This window comes from Callithrix jacchus, chromosome 18 (assembly GCF_049354715.1).
Source record: "Callithrix jacchus isolate 240 chromosome 18, calJac240_pri, whole genome shotgun sequence".
Lineage (NCBI taxonomy): Eukaryota > Metazoa > Chordata > Mammalia > Primates > Cebidae > Callithrix > Callithrix jacchus.
This window is the reverse complement of record NC_133519.1, coordinates 29235449-29253491: the sequence shown is the minus strand read 5'-3', so window position 1 is coordinate 29253491 and position 18043 is coordinate 29235449. Positions and strand designations below refer to the sequence as shown.

At 39.9% G+C, this 18043-nt stretch overlaps 2 protein-coding genes across 15 annotated transcripts in view; one reads left to right on the top strand and one right to left on the bottom strand.

Annotated features, from left to right (window-relative positions):
• The window catches only part of CENPL (centromere protein L), a 29953-nt gene that overhangs the window by 9071 nt on the left and 2839 nt on the right, over window positions 1–18043 (bottom strand). The window contains exons 1-3 of one of the 6 annotated variants that reach the window (XM_078356276.1): window positions 14732–14866; window positions 14129–14221; window positions 4733–4913 (exon numbers count right to left, since the gene is read on the bottom strand). In XM_078356276.1, the coding sequence (XP_078212402.1) occupies window positions 4733–4906 (174 nt within the window). In that variant the 5' untranslated portion in view covers window positions 4907–4913; window positions 14129–14221; window positions 14732–14866. Of the gene's footprint in view, window positions 1–4732; window positions 4914–14128; window positions 14368–14419; window positions 14608–14731; window positions 14872–18043 lie in introns of those variants that run through there. The other 5 variants (XM_078356275.1, XM_078356273.1, XM_078356277.1 and 2 more) reach the window with 5 other exon arrangements.
• The window catches only part of DARS2 (aspartyl-tRNA synthetase 2, mitochondrial), a 35704-nt gene continuing 32523 nt past the window's right edge, over window positions 14863–18043 (top strand). For all 9 annotated transcript variants that reach the window (XR_013529509.1, XR_013529508.1, XR_013529507.1 and 6 more), the window contains exons 1-2: window positions 14863–15567; window positions 16249–16348. Coding sequence is in view for 5 of the 9 variants with exons in the window: in XM_008984998.5 (XP_008983246.1) it covers window positions 15441–15567; window positions 16249–16348 (227 nt within the window). In the remaining 4 variants the exon portion in view is untranslated. The remainder of the gene's footprint in view (window positions 15568–16248; window positions 16349–18043) is intronic.

Here is an 18043-nt window from a genome sequence, read left to right as displayed (position 1 = left end):
CAGATTAAATAAAAAGATACTTGGGGGCTGGTCCAAAGGTAGTACGTTATCTCAACTGATTGTCACAATCAGTTATAGATCAAACTCCTTGTTTCCAACTCCTTGTTCTACTCTTTCCCCCTTCTCACTACTGCACTAGTCTAAAAAAAAAGAAAAAAAGATATTTGGGAATATTTTTTACCACGCTCTATTAGAACCACAAGTACCATTAAAAACAAAAATACTTCATTTGTATTAGCCCCATGACATTGTTCAGGGTCTTCATATATGCCCCCGTATAGGTCCCTAGTTTCCTTCCAAACTGAATTTTTTTATAGAGGCCATACTTCTTGTCATAGTCTTCACAGCTCCAACCTTTTAGAATTTTCATTACAGTTGTCTACTTGACAAAAATGTTTGTTCTGACTAAAGCATTCATTGAAACATTATAAACTGTTTTATTTGATTTTATTTTAGAGATGGAGTCTCACACTGTCATCTGGGCTAGGGTGCAATGGCGTGATCCTGGCTCACTGCAACCTCCGTCTCCCAGGTTCAAGCAATTCTCCTGCCTCAGACTCCCGAGTAACTGGGATTACAGGTGCATGCCACCATGTCCAGCTAATATTTTGTATTTTTAGTAGAGATGGGGTTTCACTATGTTGGCCAGCCTGGTCTCAAATTCCTGACCTTGTGATCGCCCGCCTCAGCCTCCCAAAGTGCTGGGATTACAGGCAGGAGCCACTGCACTGGGCCATAAACTGTTTTATTATGACCAATATACATAGAGATGAGGAAGAAAGAACTTTCTTTCATGTCATAAAGAAAGCCAGGCATGGTGGCTCACAGCTGTAATCCCACCACTTTAGGAGGCAGAGGCAGAGGCAGGAGGATCACTTGAGCCCAGGAGTTTAAGACTAGCCTGTTCAACATAGTTGAGACCCTCATCTCTATTTAAAAAAAAAAAAAAAACTTTAAAAAAATTAGCGAGGCATGGTGGCATGTGCCTATAGTCCCAGCTATACTTGGGAGGATCACTGAAGCCCAGGAGTTGGAAGATGCAGTGAGCCATGATTCTGCCACTGCACTCCAGCCTTGGTGACAGAGTGAGGACCTGCACTAAGTGAGAGCCTGTCTCTAAGAAGAAAATTATATTTTAAAAAAAGAAAATTGTCTCCCATCTTTAAAAAAAAAAAAAAATGAGGCCGGGCGTGGTGGCTCACGCCTGTAATCCTAGCACTTTGGGAGGCTGAGGTGGGCGGATCACCTGAGGTCAGGAATTCAAGACCAGCCTGGCCATTATGGTGAAACCCCATCTTTAAAAAAAAAAAAAAGAAAGAAAATTGTCACAAAGAAGCAAAACTTTTCTAACCCCTCATACTACATATACAACAATATCTTAGGATATGAGACTACTGACAAGAGAAAAAGCTACAATGAGAGTGACTGATCACCCGGGCCCCTAGCTAAATGATTCAAAACCATACACTAAACTTTTATTGAACAGGATTTTATTTCCTACTTCAATAAAATTAGAAATTATTAATGCTATATACCTTCAGGGTTGTTTGTGAATGATCAAAACAGAACATGTTGCCACCAGACAAATCTGGGACAATTTAAATACCAAAATAATTTAGCAACAAATTTAAAAATCCTTGAAAAAATGAATTTATGAGTCCGTACCAATAATAAATAGAAAATTAAATGAAGAGAAGGGTTACAATAGAATATCAAAGGCTGGTTGGTAAACATGGAGAGACTGCTAGAGTTGGAGAATCATTGTGTAACCATGATAAAGATGGAATCAGGAAAAAATTATCAATGGAAACCAAGTCTAAGAAGAAATTTTGACAATTAACAGGATATCTGCCTTATTTTAAAGTTTTCTTTCCACAAACTACTTACTAGTTGCAGAAAGGGGGAAAAAAGTACTTAAAGTAAAGAAACTGGACAACTCCTTAACAGGAAGATCAAAATTAATGTCACCTATGTGCCTTCACATGTGATTCCCCAAGGATACAACAGCGCCTATGCAGTACTCTAGCCAAAAATAATAATTTCAATTTAATCATGAGAAAACACCAGACAAATACAAAATGAGGAACATAATACTTAAAAGAAAAAAGAACGCTGTAGTGTATTCTTTAAAAATGTCAATGTCATTAAAGACAAAGAAATACTATGGACAAACCTGACAAAAAAAAGCAATGGGGAAAGGGTTTCCTATTCAATAAACAGTTCTGGGATAACTGGCTAGCCAAATGCAGAAAACTGAAACTGGACCCCTTCCTTACACCATATGCAAAAATTAACTCAAGGTGGATTAAAGACACAAATGTAAAACCCAAAACTATAAAAACCCTGGAAAATACCTAGGCAATACCATTCAGGACATAGGTACAGGCAAAGATTTCATGACAAAGAAACCAAAAGCAATTGCAATGAAAGCAAAAATTGACATATGGAATCTAATTAAACTAAAGAGCTTCTGCAGAGCAAAATAAACTATCAATAGAGGAAACAGAAAACTTACAGAATGGGAGAAAATTTTTGCAAACCATGCATCTGATGAAGGTCTACTATCCAGCATCAATAAGGAACTTAAATTTACAAGAAAAAAAACGGGCCAGGCACAGTGGCTCACACCTATAATCCCAGCACTTCGGGAGGTCAAGGCAGGTGAATCACCTGAGGTCAAGAGTTCCAGAACAGCCTAGTCAACATGGTGAAACCCCGTCTCTACTAAAAATGCAAAAAAATTAGCCAGGCGTGGTGGTAGATGGCCTGTAATCCCAGCTACCTGGGAGGCTGAGGCAGGAGAATCACTTGAATCCAGGAGGAGGAGATTGCAGTTATCCAAGATTGTGCCACTGCACTCCAGCCTAGGTTGACACAGCAAGACTCTCTCTCAAAAAACAAAAAGGAAAAAAAAAAAAAACATTAAAAAGTCAGCAAAGGACATAAACAGACACTCCTCAAAAGAAGGATGTGTCATACATGAGGCCAAAAATCATATGAAGAAAAATTCAACATCACTGATCATTAGAGAAATGCAAAGCAAAACCACAATGAGATACCATCTCACATCAGTCAGAATGGCTATTATTAAAAAGTCAAAAAACAACAGATGCTGGCAAGGTTGTGGAGAAAAATAAAAAGTCAAAAAATAACAGATGCTGGTGAGGTTGTGGAGAAAAAGGAATGCTTATACACTGACAGTTGGAGTGTGAATTAGTTCAACCATTGTGGAAGACTGTGTGGTGATTCCTCAAAGACCTAGAAACAGAAATATTATTTGACTCACCAATCCCATTACTGGGTATACACCCAAAGGAATATAAATCAGTCTACCATAAAGATACATGCATGTGTATACTCACTGCAGCACTATTCACAATACCAAAGACACTGAATCAACCTAAATGTCCATCAGTGACAGATTGGATAAAGAAAATGTGGTACATATACACCATAGAATATTATGCAGCCATAAAAATGAACAAGATCATATCCTTTGCAGGGACATGGATGGAGCTGGAGGCCATTATCCTTAGCCAACTAGCAAAGGAACAGAAAACCAAATACCACATGTTCTCACTTATAAGTGGGAGCTAAATGATGAGAACACATGGATGTATAGAGGGGAACAACACACACTGAGGCCTATCAGGGGTGGATGGTGGGAGGAGAGAGAGAAGCAGGAAAAATAACTAAGAGATCCTAAGCTTAACACCAGGATGATGAAATAATCTGTACAACCAACCCCCATGACACACATTTACCTCTGTAACAAACCTGCACATCCTGCACATATACCCCTAAACTTAAAAGTTAAAATAAAGAATAGTGTGGACATGATTCAGATTAAAGGTTAAAGCACATAAAAACTCCTGGTATAACTGGGCCAGGGGCAGTGGCTCACGCCTGTAATCCCAGCACTTTGGGAGGCCGAGGCAGGTGGATCACGAGGTCAAGAGATCGAGACCATTCTGATCAACATGGTGAAACCCCGTCTCTACTGAAAATACAAAATATTAGCTGGGCATGGTGGCGCGTGCCTGTAATCCCAGCTACTCGGGAGGCTGAGGCAGGAGAATTGCCTGAACCCAGGAGGCAGAGGTTGCGGTGAGCCGAGATCGCGCCATTGCACTCCTGCCTGGGTAACAAGAGCGAAACTCCATCTCAAAAAAAAAAACTCCTGGTATATATGGGTTCTATATTTGAAAATTACTTTAAAAATAAGTAAATAAATAAAAATATAAAAAATAAAAGCCATAGAAGAGGTAGCAGCGATAGTTGTGAAATTGTTTCTTTGCTTCTCATTTATTTTATTAGCTGAGGGGTTAAGAAGATACTAAGAGAGGCCGGGTGCAGTGGCTCACACCTATAATCCCAGCACTTTGGGAGGCCGAGGTGGGTGAATCACGAGGTCAAGAGATCCAGACTATCCTGGTCAACATGGTGAAACTGCGTCTCTACTAAAAATACAAAAATTATCGGGCATGGTGGCACACGCCTGTAGTCCCAGCTACTCGGGAGACTGAGGCAGGAGAACTGCTTGAACCCAGGAGGCGGAGGTTGCGGTGAGCCGAGATTGCACCATTGCACTCCAGCCCGGGTAACAAGAGTGAAACTCCGTCTCAAAAAAAAAAGAAGATACTAAGAATACTATAGTTACAAAAATTGAAATGTTTTGTTCACAGATACTCTCAATTATTGACTACAACACAAAGGAACACAAAAAACATACCTGTAACAGTGAACAATGGGGAATTTTCCTTCGAGGTGGAGTTGGGACAAATGAAGTCTGCTTCCTAACTGATTCTAATCGTTTCTGCAGAAAAGTGGCACCTATAAAGTAATCTTCAGGCCTTGAGGATGTACTTTGTCTAGGAGTTGATTCTGATGCATCATAAGAATCCATGGTTTGTCTACAAAAGAAGAAATAAAACCAGAATTCTAAGCACTAAAAAGTTAATTCATGCTCACAGTTTCACTGATTCCTCTCTTCACTATAAAGGAATCCGTTCTCTTTCTTTCGTTTCCCTTTCCTATCCCCAGTTTTGACTTTTAAACCAAGAGGCTCAAGTAGAAGGATTGCATGAGCCCAGGAGGTCAAGGCTACAGTGAGTTGTGATCATGCCACTCAATTCTGGCCTGGGTGACAGACAGGGCGAGACTCTCTTAAGAAAAAAAAGAAACATAAACTCATTGGCTAGAGCCCACTTCTATGAATATCTTACAGATACCTCAAACACAGTATATGTTCAAAACTAAATTCAAACTCCTTTTCCTCCTTCTTCCAAAAGCTAACTGATCCATTTTCAAATGCCTGTAAATTTCCTAACTTAAATTCATATAGTCCCCTCCTTCATTCTTTAACATACAGTCATTAAGCACATTCTACTGAGTTTTTCTTTCAAGAATTTGTCATCCTTTCACAAAGCTAATTCCTTAGCCACAACTAAGAGTTCTCCATATCTAAGAGTAATCCATTCTTCCAGAAATAGCACTTTATTGTTATCTGAGCAAAAACCTTTACAGTAACAAGACAAATCCTAAACTCTTCTGCTGGGTATTTCGGGTCTTTCTCATTAAGATTCTCCTTATCCTCAGAATTCTTCTCTCCAACCTAGGACATAAACATATTTTGATCTTCAGGGGTTTGCTTCTCAACTGTATTCCCTACCTTAAGCGTCCTTTTCCCATCTCACCTCCTTTAAGACTATGCTAGAAATTTGACCTCCTTTCAAACTAGGGTTTTTTTAACCTCTTGGTCCTGAAATACATAGGTTATGACATATCTGTTACCTGTTATCAGTACCTCATTTCTGGAAGCAGAGTGTGCGCGTGTGTGTATGCTGAATGAGCTTTCACTCTAAATAAGTCTAAAAAAATCTCTCAAGAATGTTCTACAAAATCCTTGGAGATATACCAGTACACATAGCTTTCCTCAATCACCCAGTCTATACCACTCATTTTAGCCCTTGTTCATACACTTCCTTGTACCATTTTTTAGTGTGCATTTCTTGTATCCCCAGTAAAACTAACCTACTTTCACTGAAACCATGCTTTATATTTCTTTTGTTTAATTACCCAAATACAATGCTGCATGCCCTTTAATTGTTAAACAAGTATTGGTTCAATTAAATGGAAGTATTTCATAGAACTTCAAAATTAGGGCCAGGCATGGTAGCTCATGACTGTAATCCCAACACTTTGGGAAGCTGAGGCAGGTGAATCACCTGAGCCCAGGAGTCCGGGGTCAGCCTGGACAACACTGTGAGACTCTATCTCTACAAAAAATAAAAAACAACCAGCCAGGTGTGGTGGTTCATGCCTGTTGTCCCAGCTACTCAGGAGCCTGAAGTAGTGGGTTGCATGAGCTCAGGAGGTCAAGGCTGCAGTGAGCTGTGATCATACCACTGAATTCCAGCCTGGGTGACAGAACGAGACCTCCTCAAGAAAAAAAAAAAAAACACAAAATTAAAATACAATTTTCATCAAAAGGAATTATCATTGAAAAGTCTCAACTACTACACAGTTACCCCTTTGAAAAGTTTTTTATAAATAAAGTTACATTACTATACTTATTTATTTATTTTGAGGCAGAGTCTCACTGTTGTCAGCCCAGGCTGGAATGTAATGGCATGATCTCGGCTTTATACTGCAACCTCTGCCTCCCAGGTTCCAGCACGTCTCCTGCCTCAGCCTCTAAAGTAGCTGAGATTACAGGCATCCTGCCACCATGCCCAGCTAATTTTTTTTTTTTTTTTTTTTTTTTTTTAGTAGAGATGGGATTTCACTATGTTGGCTAGGCTGGTCTCAAACTCCTGACCTAAGATGATCCACCTGCCTCAGCCTTCCAAAGTACTGGGATTACAGATGTAAGCCACTGTGCCTGGCCTATATTTAAATACTATTATATTTAAAATAGTACAGGTTGAGCATCCCTTATCTGAAATGCTTGGGACCAGAAGTGTTTTTGGATTTCAGATTTTCACAGATTTTGGAATATCTGTATTACACTGGTCAAGCAACCTTAATCCGAAAATCTGAAATCCAAAATGCTCCAGTGAACATTTCCTTCCAGCAACATGTCGGCACTCAAAAAGTTTCAGGTTATGGGGCATTTCAGACTTCAGATTTTCTAATTAGGGATGTTCAACCTGTATCTTCCATTTCAATATGTCAGACTAGGATCTTCTTTATATCTTGCACAAAACTCCATAAATTAAACATGTAATCCTAGCATGGACAACATAGCAAGACCACATCTCTTAAACGAACAAAAAAAAAGAATTAGCCTGGCCACTCCAGGGGCGGAGGCAGGGGGACAGCTTGAACCTAGGAGTGAGAACCTGCAGTGAGCTTTGCACTTTAGCCTGGGCAACAGAGTAAGACCCTCTCTAATTAATAAATAAATAAATACATAAACTAAATATGTAGCATTATTTGTCCTTAAAGTTCAAATAATGTCGAGAGCAAGTTCATATACCACACAATTTATTTGTTTTTACAAATGTCCATAGTAGCTTTATTCATAATAGCCAAAAACTGAAAACAACTCAGTGTGGGAATGATTAAATAAACTGTGGTACATCCACACTGTGTAACAATACTCAGCAATGAAAAGAAACAAATTATTAATACATGCAACAACTTGGATGGTAAAGCCAAGCCAAAATGGTCACATATTCTAAAATTTCATAGATACAACATTTTTTAAATGACAAAATTAAAGGAATGAAAAACAGATGAGTGGCTGACAGGGATTAGGGATGGGGAAGAGGGTAGGAGGGGCATAAATGTGACTATAAGAAGGAAACACAAGAATTCCTTGTGGTGATGGAACTGTACCTTGACTGTGGTGGTGAATACACTACACCAGACACCACACAATTTAAATAACAGCTACTCTAAAGCGTCCTAGCTTTAAATGCATATTGTGTTACCTATTTCAAAGAGAATTTTAATCAGTCCTACTTACACAGAATGTTTCCTTCAAATTTGTGACTTGGTACAATAATTGCTAACACTACTGAGCATTCATCATGTTTCAGGTACTCTTCTAAGCCCTTTATAAATATTTTCTCATTTAATACTCAAACAACCCCATGAAGTATATCATGCTCCCAGCTGACAAATAGAAAGTCGGAGAAATTAAGTAGCTTGCCAAACTCAACCAGTTGGAGTGGAAGAGCCAGGATTTGAACTCAGACAGTCTAGCCCTGCAATGAGTGCACTTAACTACTTGTTGTTTCACACTGCCTTTTAAACAGGGATCAATTATGAGGCAACATAAGCCCTGCTGAATTTGACTCCTTAAAAGACAAATGCTATTATTTCCAAAAACATTTTAAAGTCTAGGTGACTTTACAAAATCTAGCAATACATCTAGGTGAGAAAAAGACTATTAGCACTAAGAGGGATGGTTTTGAAAAAACATGTCCATTGAGTATTTAATGTTAAGGTAAAATAAAATAGCCCAATCCATGAATTAAAGATTAGTAAATAATTTATACTTATTCTGCCTTCTCATCTTACACTCAAGAATGAGTAATTTTGCCCAGCACAATAATCAAGAGGTTATAAATATGTCTTAACTCAACATGTTATTGTCCCAATATTATTCCTTCTAATTGGAAAGAAAGAGGTCCTCTTACTTGTATCTCCCCTGGACACCATTCCTATACATACTTCAGCTCTCTTTTCTTGAGGCATGGTCTCACTCTGCTGTCCAGGCTGGCATACGGTGGCCCGATCTCACTGCAGTCTCGACCTCCTGGACTTAAGCAATCCTCCCACCTCAGCCTCTTGAGTAGCTGAGACTACAGGTATGTACCACCACACCAGGCTGTACTTCGCCTCTCTGTTACCTCTAATCACTCCTCCATAGGATCCTTTTCTTCCACCGCCAAGCATATTCTAGTATTTCTAACATTAAAAATTTGTGTTTACAAAAAACTCTTTAAAAAAAAAAAAAAAAAATCAATGAATCCAGGAGCTGGTTTTTGGAAAGATCAACAAAAAACACAGCCCGCTAGCCAGACTAATAAAGAGAGAAAATCAAATAGATGCAATAAAAAATAATAAAGGGGATATCACCACACCGATCCCACAGAAATACAAACTACCATCAGAGAATACTATAAATACCTCTATGCAAATAAACCAGTGAATCTAGGAGAAATGGATAAATTCCTGGACACTTACACCCTCCCAAGACTAAACCAGGAAGAAGTCAAATCCCTGAACAAACCGATAACAAGGTCTGAAATTGAGGCAGCAATTAACAGCCGACCAATCAAAAAAAGTCCAGGACCCAATGCATTCACAGCCAAATTCTCCCAGAGGTACAAAGAGGAACTGGTACCATTCCTTCTGAAACTATTCCAAACAATACAAAAAGAGGGAATCCTCCCAAACTCATTTTATGAGACCAACATCATCCTGATACCAAAACCTGGCAGAGACACAACTAAAAAAGAAAATTTCAGGTGAAAAATCCATGATGAACATTGATGTGAAAATCCTCAACAAAATACTGGCAAACTGAATCCAACAGCACATCAAAAAGCTTATCCATCACGATCAGGTTGGCTGCATCTCTGGGATGCAAGGCTGGTTCAAAATACACAAATCTATATATGTAAAGCATCACATAAACAGAATCAAAGATAAAAACCACATGATTATCTCGACAGATGCAGAGAAGGCCTTAAAAACATTCAACAGCCCTTTATGCTAAAAATTCTCAATAAACTAGTTATTGATGGAACATATCTCAAAATAATAAGAGCTATTTATGACAAACCCACAGCCAATCTCACACCAAATGGGCAAAAACTGGAAGCATTCCCTTTGAAAACCAGCACAAGACAAGGATGCCCTCTCTCACCACTCCTATTCAACATAGTATTGAAAGTTCTGGCCAGGGCAATCAGGCAAGAAAAAGAAATAAAGGGTATTTGGTTAGAAAAAGAGAAACTCAAATTGTCTCTATCTGCAGACAACATGATTGTATAGTTAGAAGACACCATCCTCTCAGTCCAAAATCTCCTTAAGATGATAAGCAACTTCAGCAAAATCAATGTGCAAAAATCACAAGCATTCCTATACACCAATAACAGACAGAGAGCCAATCATGAGTGAACTCCCATTCACTATTGCTACAAAGAGAATAAAATACCTAGGAATACAACTAACAAGGGATGTGAAGAACCTCTTCAAGGAGAACCACAAACCACTGCTCTAGGAAATAAGAGAGGACAAAAACAGATGGAAAAACATTCCATGCTCATGGTTAGGAAGAATCAATATCGTGAAAATGGCCATACTGCCCAAAGTAATTTATAGATTCAATGACATTCCCATCAATCTACTAATGACCTTCTTCACAGAATTGGAAAAAAAACACCTTAAATTTCATATGGAACCAAAAAAGAGCCCACATAGCCAAAACAATCCTAAGGAAAAAGAACAAAGCTGGAGGCATTACGCTACCTGACTTCAAACTATACTACAAGTCTACAGTAATCAAAACAGCATGATACTAGTACCAAAACAGAGATGTCGACCAACAGAACAGAACAAAGGCCTCAGAAATAATGCCATACATCTACAACCATCTGATCTTTGACAAACCTGACAAAAACAAGCAGTGGGAAAAGGATTCCCTATTTAATAAATGGCATTGGGAAAACTGGCTAGTCATATGCAGAAAGCTGAAACTGGATCTCTTCCTCACGCTTTATACAGAAATTAATTACAGATGGATTAAAGATTTAAACATACAACCTAATACCATAAAAACTCTAGAAGAAAACCTAGGCAATACCATTCAGGACATAGGCATGGGCAAGGACTTCATGACTAAAACACCAAAAGCAATGGCAACAAAAGGCAAAATAGAAAAATGGGATCTAATTAAACTAAAGAACTTCTGCACAGCAAAAGAAACTATTATTAGAGTGAACCGGCAACCAAGAGAATGAGAAAAAAAATTTTGCAATCTATTCATCTGACAAAGGGCTAACATCCAGAATCTATGAAGAACTTAAACAAATTTACAAGAAAAAAAAAAAAACATCAAAAAGTGGGCAAAAGATATGAACAGATACTTCTCAAAAGAAGACATTTATGCAGCCAACAAACATATGAAAAAAAGCTCATCACTGATCATTAGAGAAATGCAAGTCAAAACCATATTGAGATACCATCTCCCACCAGTCAGAATGGCAATCATTAAAACAGCAGGAGACAACAGATGCTGGAGAGAATGTGGAGAATTAGGAACACTTTTACACTGTTGGTGGGAGTGTAAATTAGTTCAAACATTGTGGAAAACAATGTGGCAATTCCTCAAGGATCTAGAAATAGAAATTCCATTTGACCCAGCAATCCCATTATTGGGTATATACCAAAAGAGTTATAAATCATTCTATTATAAAGACACATGCACACATTTTTATTACAGCACTTTTCACAATAACAAAGACTTGGAACCAACCCAAATGCCCATCAATGATAGACTGGATAAAGGAAATGTGGCCAATATACACCATGGAATACTATGCATCCATAAAAAAGGATGAGTTCATGTCCTTTGCGGGAACACGAATAAAGCTGGACACCATCATTTTCCGCAAACTGACCCAAGAACAGAAAACCAAACACTGCATGTTCTCACTCATAAGTTGGTGCTGAACAATGAGAACACATGGACACAGGGAGGGGAACATCACACACCAGGGCCTGTCGGGTCGGGGGCTAGGGGAGGGGTAGCAGGGAGTGGGGGATTGGGGAGGGATAGCATTAGGATAAACACCTAAAGTAGATGACAGGGTGATGAATGTAGCAAACTACCATGGCACATGTATACCTATGTAACAAACTCTTCATTCTGCAAACTCTTAAAGTATAATAAAATAAAACAGTGTTTAAATCCAATTCATCTAATTCCTTCTTAGACCAATCTCCTGGAAATGTGGTCTACACCTATTGCCTCCAGTTACCAATAAATATTTCAAGGATCACCTGAGGTCAGGTGGTCAAGACCAGCCTGGCCAACATTGTGAAACCCCATCTCTACTAAAAATACAAAAATTAGCTAGGCATGGTGGCGAGTGCCTATAATCCCAGCTACTCGGTAGGCTGAAGCAGGAGAATCGCTTGAACCTGGGAGGCAGAGGATGCAGTGAGCCAAGATGGCACCATTGCACTCCAGCCTGGGCAACAAGAGCGAAACTGCATCTCAAAAAACAAAACAAAAAAAACCCGCACTTTTGAAGATCGCTGTTTTTGCCAAAACCAAAAATACTTTGTTCATCAAGTTTGTTCATCCTTACTCTTCTAAACTTTCTGTGACCTTGTTTCTTCTGGCATTCCATTTTTTAGGGGGCTTTTCTCCTCCTTACTTTTTACAGTTCCAGTTCATTTGCTCATTCTTTTTTTCCCTCATGTTCCAATAGTGGGTGGCACCAGACACTGAAAACCATTCATTCTACATAGGAAAATAATTATTGTATATGACTCCTAAATCTCTGTCTTCAGACCATTACAGCTGCATCCCAGTCCTGCATTTCCAATTTCCTGTAAGATGTTAAACTTTCATGTTGTTGGGCTCATTAAATTCAAAATTAATCATCACTTCACATCTCATAAACCTTTTGCTTTTTTTTTTTTTTTTTTGCTTATCTGGTGAATCATCTGAACCTGAAATGGAATTTCTCATAAACCTTTTTTTTTGGCCAACGACTGTACTCTGTTTTGCTCAGTAATAATTCCATTCTTCCTTTTCATTTTCTTCACCCACTAAAAAAAACTTTCATCATCTTTTACTCTTCCTTCAACATCACATTTACATCTAAAAATCTAACTTTATTAACTTTATTATCAAATTCGCATATATTTTTTCTTTTTCTTTTTTGGGGGGGTAGAGGGGAGGCAGAGTCTCACTCTGTCGCCCAGGCTGGAGTACAGTGGCACACAATCTTGGCTCACTGCAACCTCCAACTCCCAGGTTCAAGCAATTCTCCTTCCTCAGCCTCCTGAGTAGCTGGTACTACAGGTTTGCACCACCATGTCTGGCTAATTTTTGTATTTTTTAGTAGAGATGGGGTTTCACCATGTTGGCCAGGCTGGTCTTGAACTCCTGACCTCAGGTGATCTGCCTGCCTTGGACTCCCAAAATGCTGGGATTACAGGCATGAGCCACCACGCCTGGCCTCTGACACATTTCTTTGAAAGATATATACTTGTCCTCTTCGATGTGGGCTTCACTTTCATTCTCAATTATAGCTACTTATCTTGTTCCCAATGTTAGCCCCTTTCACTAATCCATCATCAGTCTTTCCACAGTCACCACTTTTATCTTGTCATTACCTTGCTTGAGACTCCGTAACAGTTACCACACATCTATATGAAGTGGAATCAGAATTCCTCCATCTGGCTTTCAAGGTACTACTGTATTTGATCTTACTATCTGTTCCTATCCAGGTTCATTTTCTACTACTTCAGTTCTTACCCCAAGATCCACGGACATTAGACTTTCCAAAATCCAACATTCTGCATATAATCCCCCTAAGGTTTTTGTATACAACACTGGGGGGGTCGGAGGGGGGGGCAGGGGCGGAAAGTGGGAGTGAAGAAGGTTCCAGTAGACAATTATTTAAAAGGTTAAAAATCACTTTCCTATATCCAAACATGCACACGGTACTCTAGATAGATGATCACCCTACTGCTCTTCCTGCCTTTTTATTCACCTTATCGCCAATTAAAAATACTTCCCTACTCCCATTTGTGTGACCACGTTATCCATTTTCCAAGTGCCATCTCATCAGGAGTTTTCCAGAGCTTAGCAGGACTAGTTCTCTTGCCAATTCCACTTGCAGTTGTGGAAGTACACACGTAAAGCTTTCTTATTTCTCTTGTGGTTAGTCCGTGAAAGGGCTCTGACTTGATCACTTTTCTACATTGCCACCAATATCTAAATCCAACCGCCCCAGTGCCAATACTTAGCCGGGTGTTAAGCACGTAGTGTGTAAACACACCTCAACACACAAGTAGAGTGAAGATAATGACCACACGACAGAGCAAATACAAAGTTTAAAGCAGGTCCTAGACCAATACAAAGCATCTTTACCAATAAAATGCCGTAATGACGCTGTCACCCATTGGGGATTCACGAATCATTCTTCAAAGTCCGGCTACAAAACTATGTCGAGACTGAAATCCCCTGAAGGAAAAAAAAAGAAAAAAAACACCAAATGACAGCTAAGGGAGATGCCAGAGTAACCCCTGGCTTTCCCAAATTCCCTCTCGCTCCACAGCAAGTGAGTTCACCAGAGACACAACCGCGCCCAGGAAGACCTCCGCGCCCTCAGACGCGGGGCGGGCCTTGAGACTTCACTCTGGGAGGGACATTTCCGCTCACCCAACTCTGCGACCCTCGCTCCAGCGGAGTCAGCTTCTGCTCGCGGAGGGGGAAGGGCAAAAGGACAGTGCGTCCCAACCTGTCCCTCTCCGGACGACCCTGTCAGAGCCCAGGCCAGCTCTGAAATCACGTCATGGAGAAACGGCAATTCGGCCCTCCACCGCCTCCACAGTTTAAAATAGTTTCCCGACTCGCTCTGCGGCCCCACACAGGAAACCTCCTTGGCGCCCCGCCTATTCCGTAACAGTGAAGCAACTAAAATTGCCATTTTAACTGAGGGCAAGGCCGAGCCACTTAACGACTGTCGCCAACCTTTCCAATTCTGCTCTGTTGGTCGTCAGTTTTTCTACCGGTGCGAAGCTTTCTCTCAAATTTCCGCCCTTAGTAAGCATGTCGGCGGCAACTCGGCACTGATTCGTTGAATTCCTTCCCCGTAATCATCTGCATTAGCGGGCCGATTGAAGGGCGCTTGGACCTCAGCGGTGATCTGTGTGTGGGTTCCGGCCCTAGGAGCATTTTGCATTTTGGCTTTGTTCGCCTTCCTCTTTCAGAAGGCTCAAGATCGGTCAGCAGGTCTGCGAAATTTGAAACGCGAGACTATTCCTCCTTGTTTCCCGGTTCTGGTAGCGGGAGCCTGTCGGGAAGCATAGAAAGAAAGGGCGCGGGCCTCATGACAGCCTCTGGGTTGTCTTGGGCTCGCGCCTGGCCCTGCTACGTGGAGTCGCTCTCTCGTCGTCACTTTTGGCTGTTGACTTGTTGAATAGAAGTGGAAACTAACGCTTTAAGACTCGGGGAAAGGTCTTTCCCTTATCTCCACCCCATCAGGGGCCCCAAAGAACTTGCAGATTTGTCTTGTTTCTAGACACGTGTACTCGAATGTTGTGCGGAGGAGGACTTAAAATATTCGAGAAGAGAGTGGAAACTCCTGAAATTTTAAGGGATTTCTGTATCTCCAAAACCGACATTTAACTACCGGCAGCGTGGGATTCGTGACTGCTTTTCGTCATCCTGTGGCTCCAACATGTACTTCCCTTCTTGGTTAAGTCAGCTGTACAGGGGTTTATCCAGACCCATTAGAAGGACCACCCAACCCATATGGGGTTCTCTCTCCAGAAGTCTGGTGCTGAGTTCACAGAGGAGAAATCCAGGTGAAAATAGCGAAGAGATCTGTTCTATGAACAGTACTTCAGTCTGTTATCTACGGCCAGAGAGCTTTTATTTCATTCCCCGCCCCCAGTTCTTAACTGGATAGCCTTAAGTGTAGAAGCAGGTCGTTCACTCTCTTCAGTCATTATAATGCAGGTTTTTTTTCCCTGAGTTTTTAGAAAGACCATAAAAAGGTAACCACATAATATATAGAATACTCAGCTTTTGGTTGATACCTTAAAAAATCCTTTTTCACAGAATTAAAATAGTGTTTTCTAGTGTACAAGTGGCTGCTAAACGCTGGATTCATATTAAAACTAAATAGTTCCTGCACCATCCATTTCTGCAGTTTCTAAAATCCTATTTCATTTGGAGAAGAAATGTGAAATACTAAGATTTGGGTAATTAGGATTTAAATCAATGCAAATGCCAGGTGATCCAAAAAATTTAGATTTCCTAACACAAGACAGAAATTTACATTCAGTTATTCACTTGGCTTTTGATACGTTGCAGGTAAATTTAATAGCGAGTGAATTAAATTACATACTCTGACTTATTTTATAAATTTCACCTGTTCCCTAACTTACCTAAGATGTACTTTGAGAATTTTTATTTTTAAGCAACCTGCAAGTGATGTATTTTAAATCTTGCCTTTTAAAGCTTCTTTTATTTTTTTTTTTAAGAATTCAGTAGCTTTGTTGTCCGGACCAACACATGTGGAGAGCTGCGTTCATCTCACTTAGGCCAAGAAGTCACCTTGTGTGGATGGATTCAGTACCGAAGGTAAATTGATTGAGGAAGACAGTCTAAGAATGCATAGCAGTTGTTTCCCCAGGGCAATTCCAAACCTTTACTAATTTACAACCAGTCCAAAGAATAAAACATTTTGCAACTCCTGCAGGATTAAGAACTTACTGAATTTTCAACTTTGTTTTAGTTTTGAAAGACCCAGGTGACAGAGTGTCATTCTTAGTAGGTACCAGTAACATCTATTGAAGGGTATAACAATAAAGCTTGATCCACCAGTGGACTGAAATGACACTGGGCTTACTAAGACTGAAGAGTTCCTATGACCAGTAATTAAAAATAGGCCAGCCTCCTGTAAACCAGCTGTTAAACTCCAATAGCATGGGGGAAAAGCTCATTCATTTTATTCAATTTAGGTAGAGAGCAAGCCTAGAAACATAAACAGTGATTCCTTAGGATCAGAGCCCATTTTTTGTTGTTGTTCATCTCTCTATTACAGAACATTCCTGAATAGTACATTAATTCACATTGACGAGAGATCTAAGATACGTAGGTTATATGATCTTCTTAAAGAATATGTCCAGGCCAGGCACAGTGGCTCATGCAATAATCCTAGCAGTTTGGGAGACCAAGGCAAGTGGATCATGAGATCAGGAGTTCAAGACCAGCCTGGCCAAGATGGGAAACCCTGTCTCTTCTAAAAATACAAAAATTAGCCCAGTGTGGTGGCAGGTGCCTGTAATCCAGATACTTGGGAGGCTGAGGCAGGGAATTGCTTGAACCTGGGAGGCAAAGGTTTCAGTGAGCAGAGATCACGCCACTGTACTCCAGGCTGGGCTACAGAGCATCTCAAAAAAAAAAAAAAAGAAGAAGAAGAATATATCCGAAGTAGGTGGATATTTAACCCATAAGTTTAGTGACTTCGTTTCCTGAACCCAAATCCAAAGAGGCTTTCTGTACCTGTTCCTGGTACTGAGGACAGTATGAGAAATAGAGGTTGAATGTTAAAATGTTAGCATTTCTGGGACTTTTTGATGATTCATAGAGAGGTATTAAATTAGCAGTTGGAACTCTTCCAGAAAATTTTAGATTGTATCTTAGAAAAGGACTTTATATTGCTGTATTTTTAAAATGATCCATCAGATGCTTCTATTATCCTAAAATACTATCTTTAGATTTTACTATATGCAAAATTTCCAAATTTAATAAAATTTTCTTATAAGGACTTAAGCCAATGAAAATTTTTTTAAAATTTTCAATCTATAATACTTTTTTGTTAATAAGCCATCTGTATAAGATTAATAAGCCATATAAGTAGATGATAAAAATTGAGACAAATAAAAAACAATCATTTTTCATCAATGAACTACATAGATTACAACTACATGAAATGTAACTAATGAAAGTACATAATTATCAGGCCAGGCCGGGCACAGTGGCTCATGCCTGTAATCCCAGCACTTTGGGAGGCCGAGGCGGGCAGATCACGAGGTTAGGAGTTCGAGACACCTGGACAACATGGTGGAACCCCGTCTCTACTAAAAATATAAAAAATTAGCTGGGCCTGGTGGCGTGTGCCTATAATCCCAGCTACTCAGGAGGCTGAGGCAGGAGAATTGCTTGAACCTGGGAGGCAGAGGTTGCAGGGAGGTGAGATCACGCCACTGCACTCCAGCCTGGGCAGAGTGAAACTCCATCTCACAAAAAAAAAAAGTACATAATTATCATAAA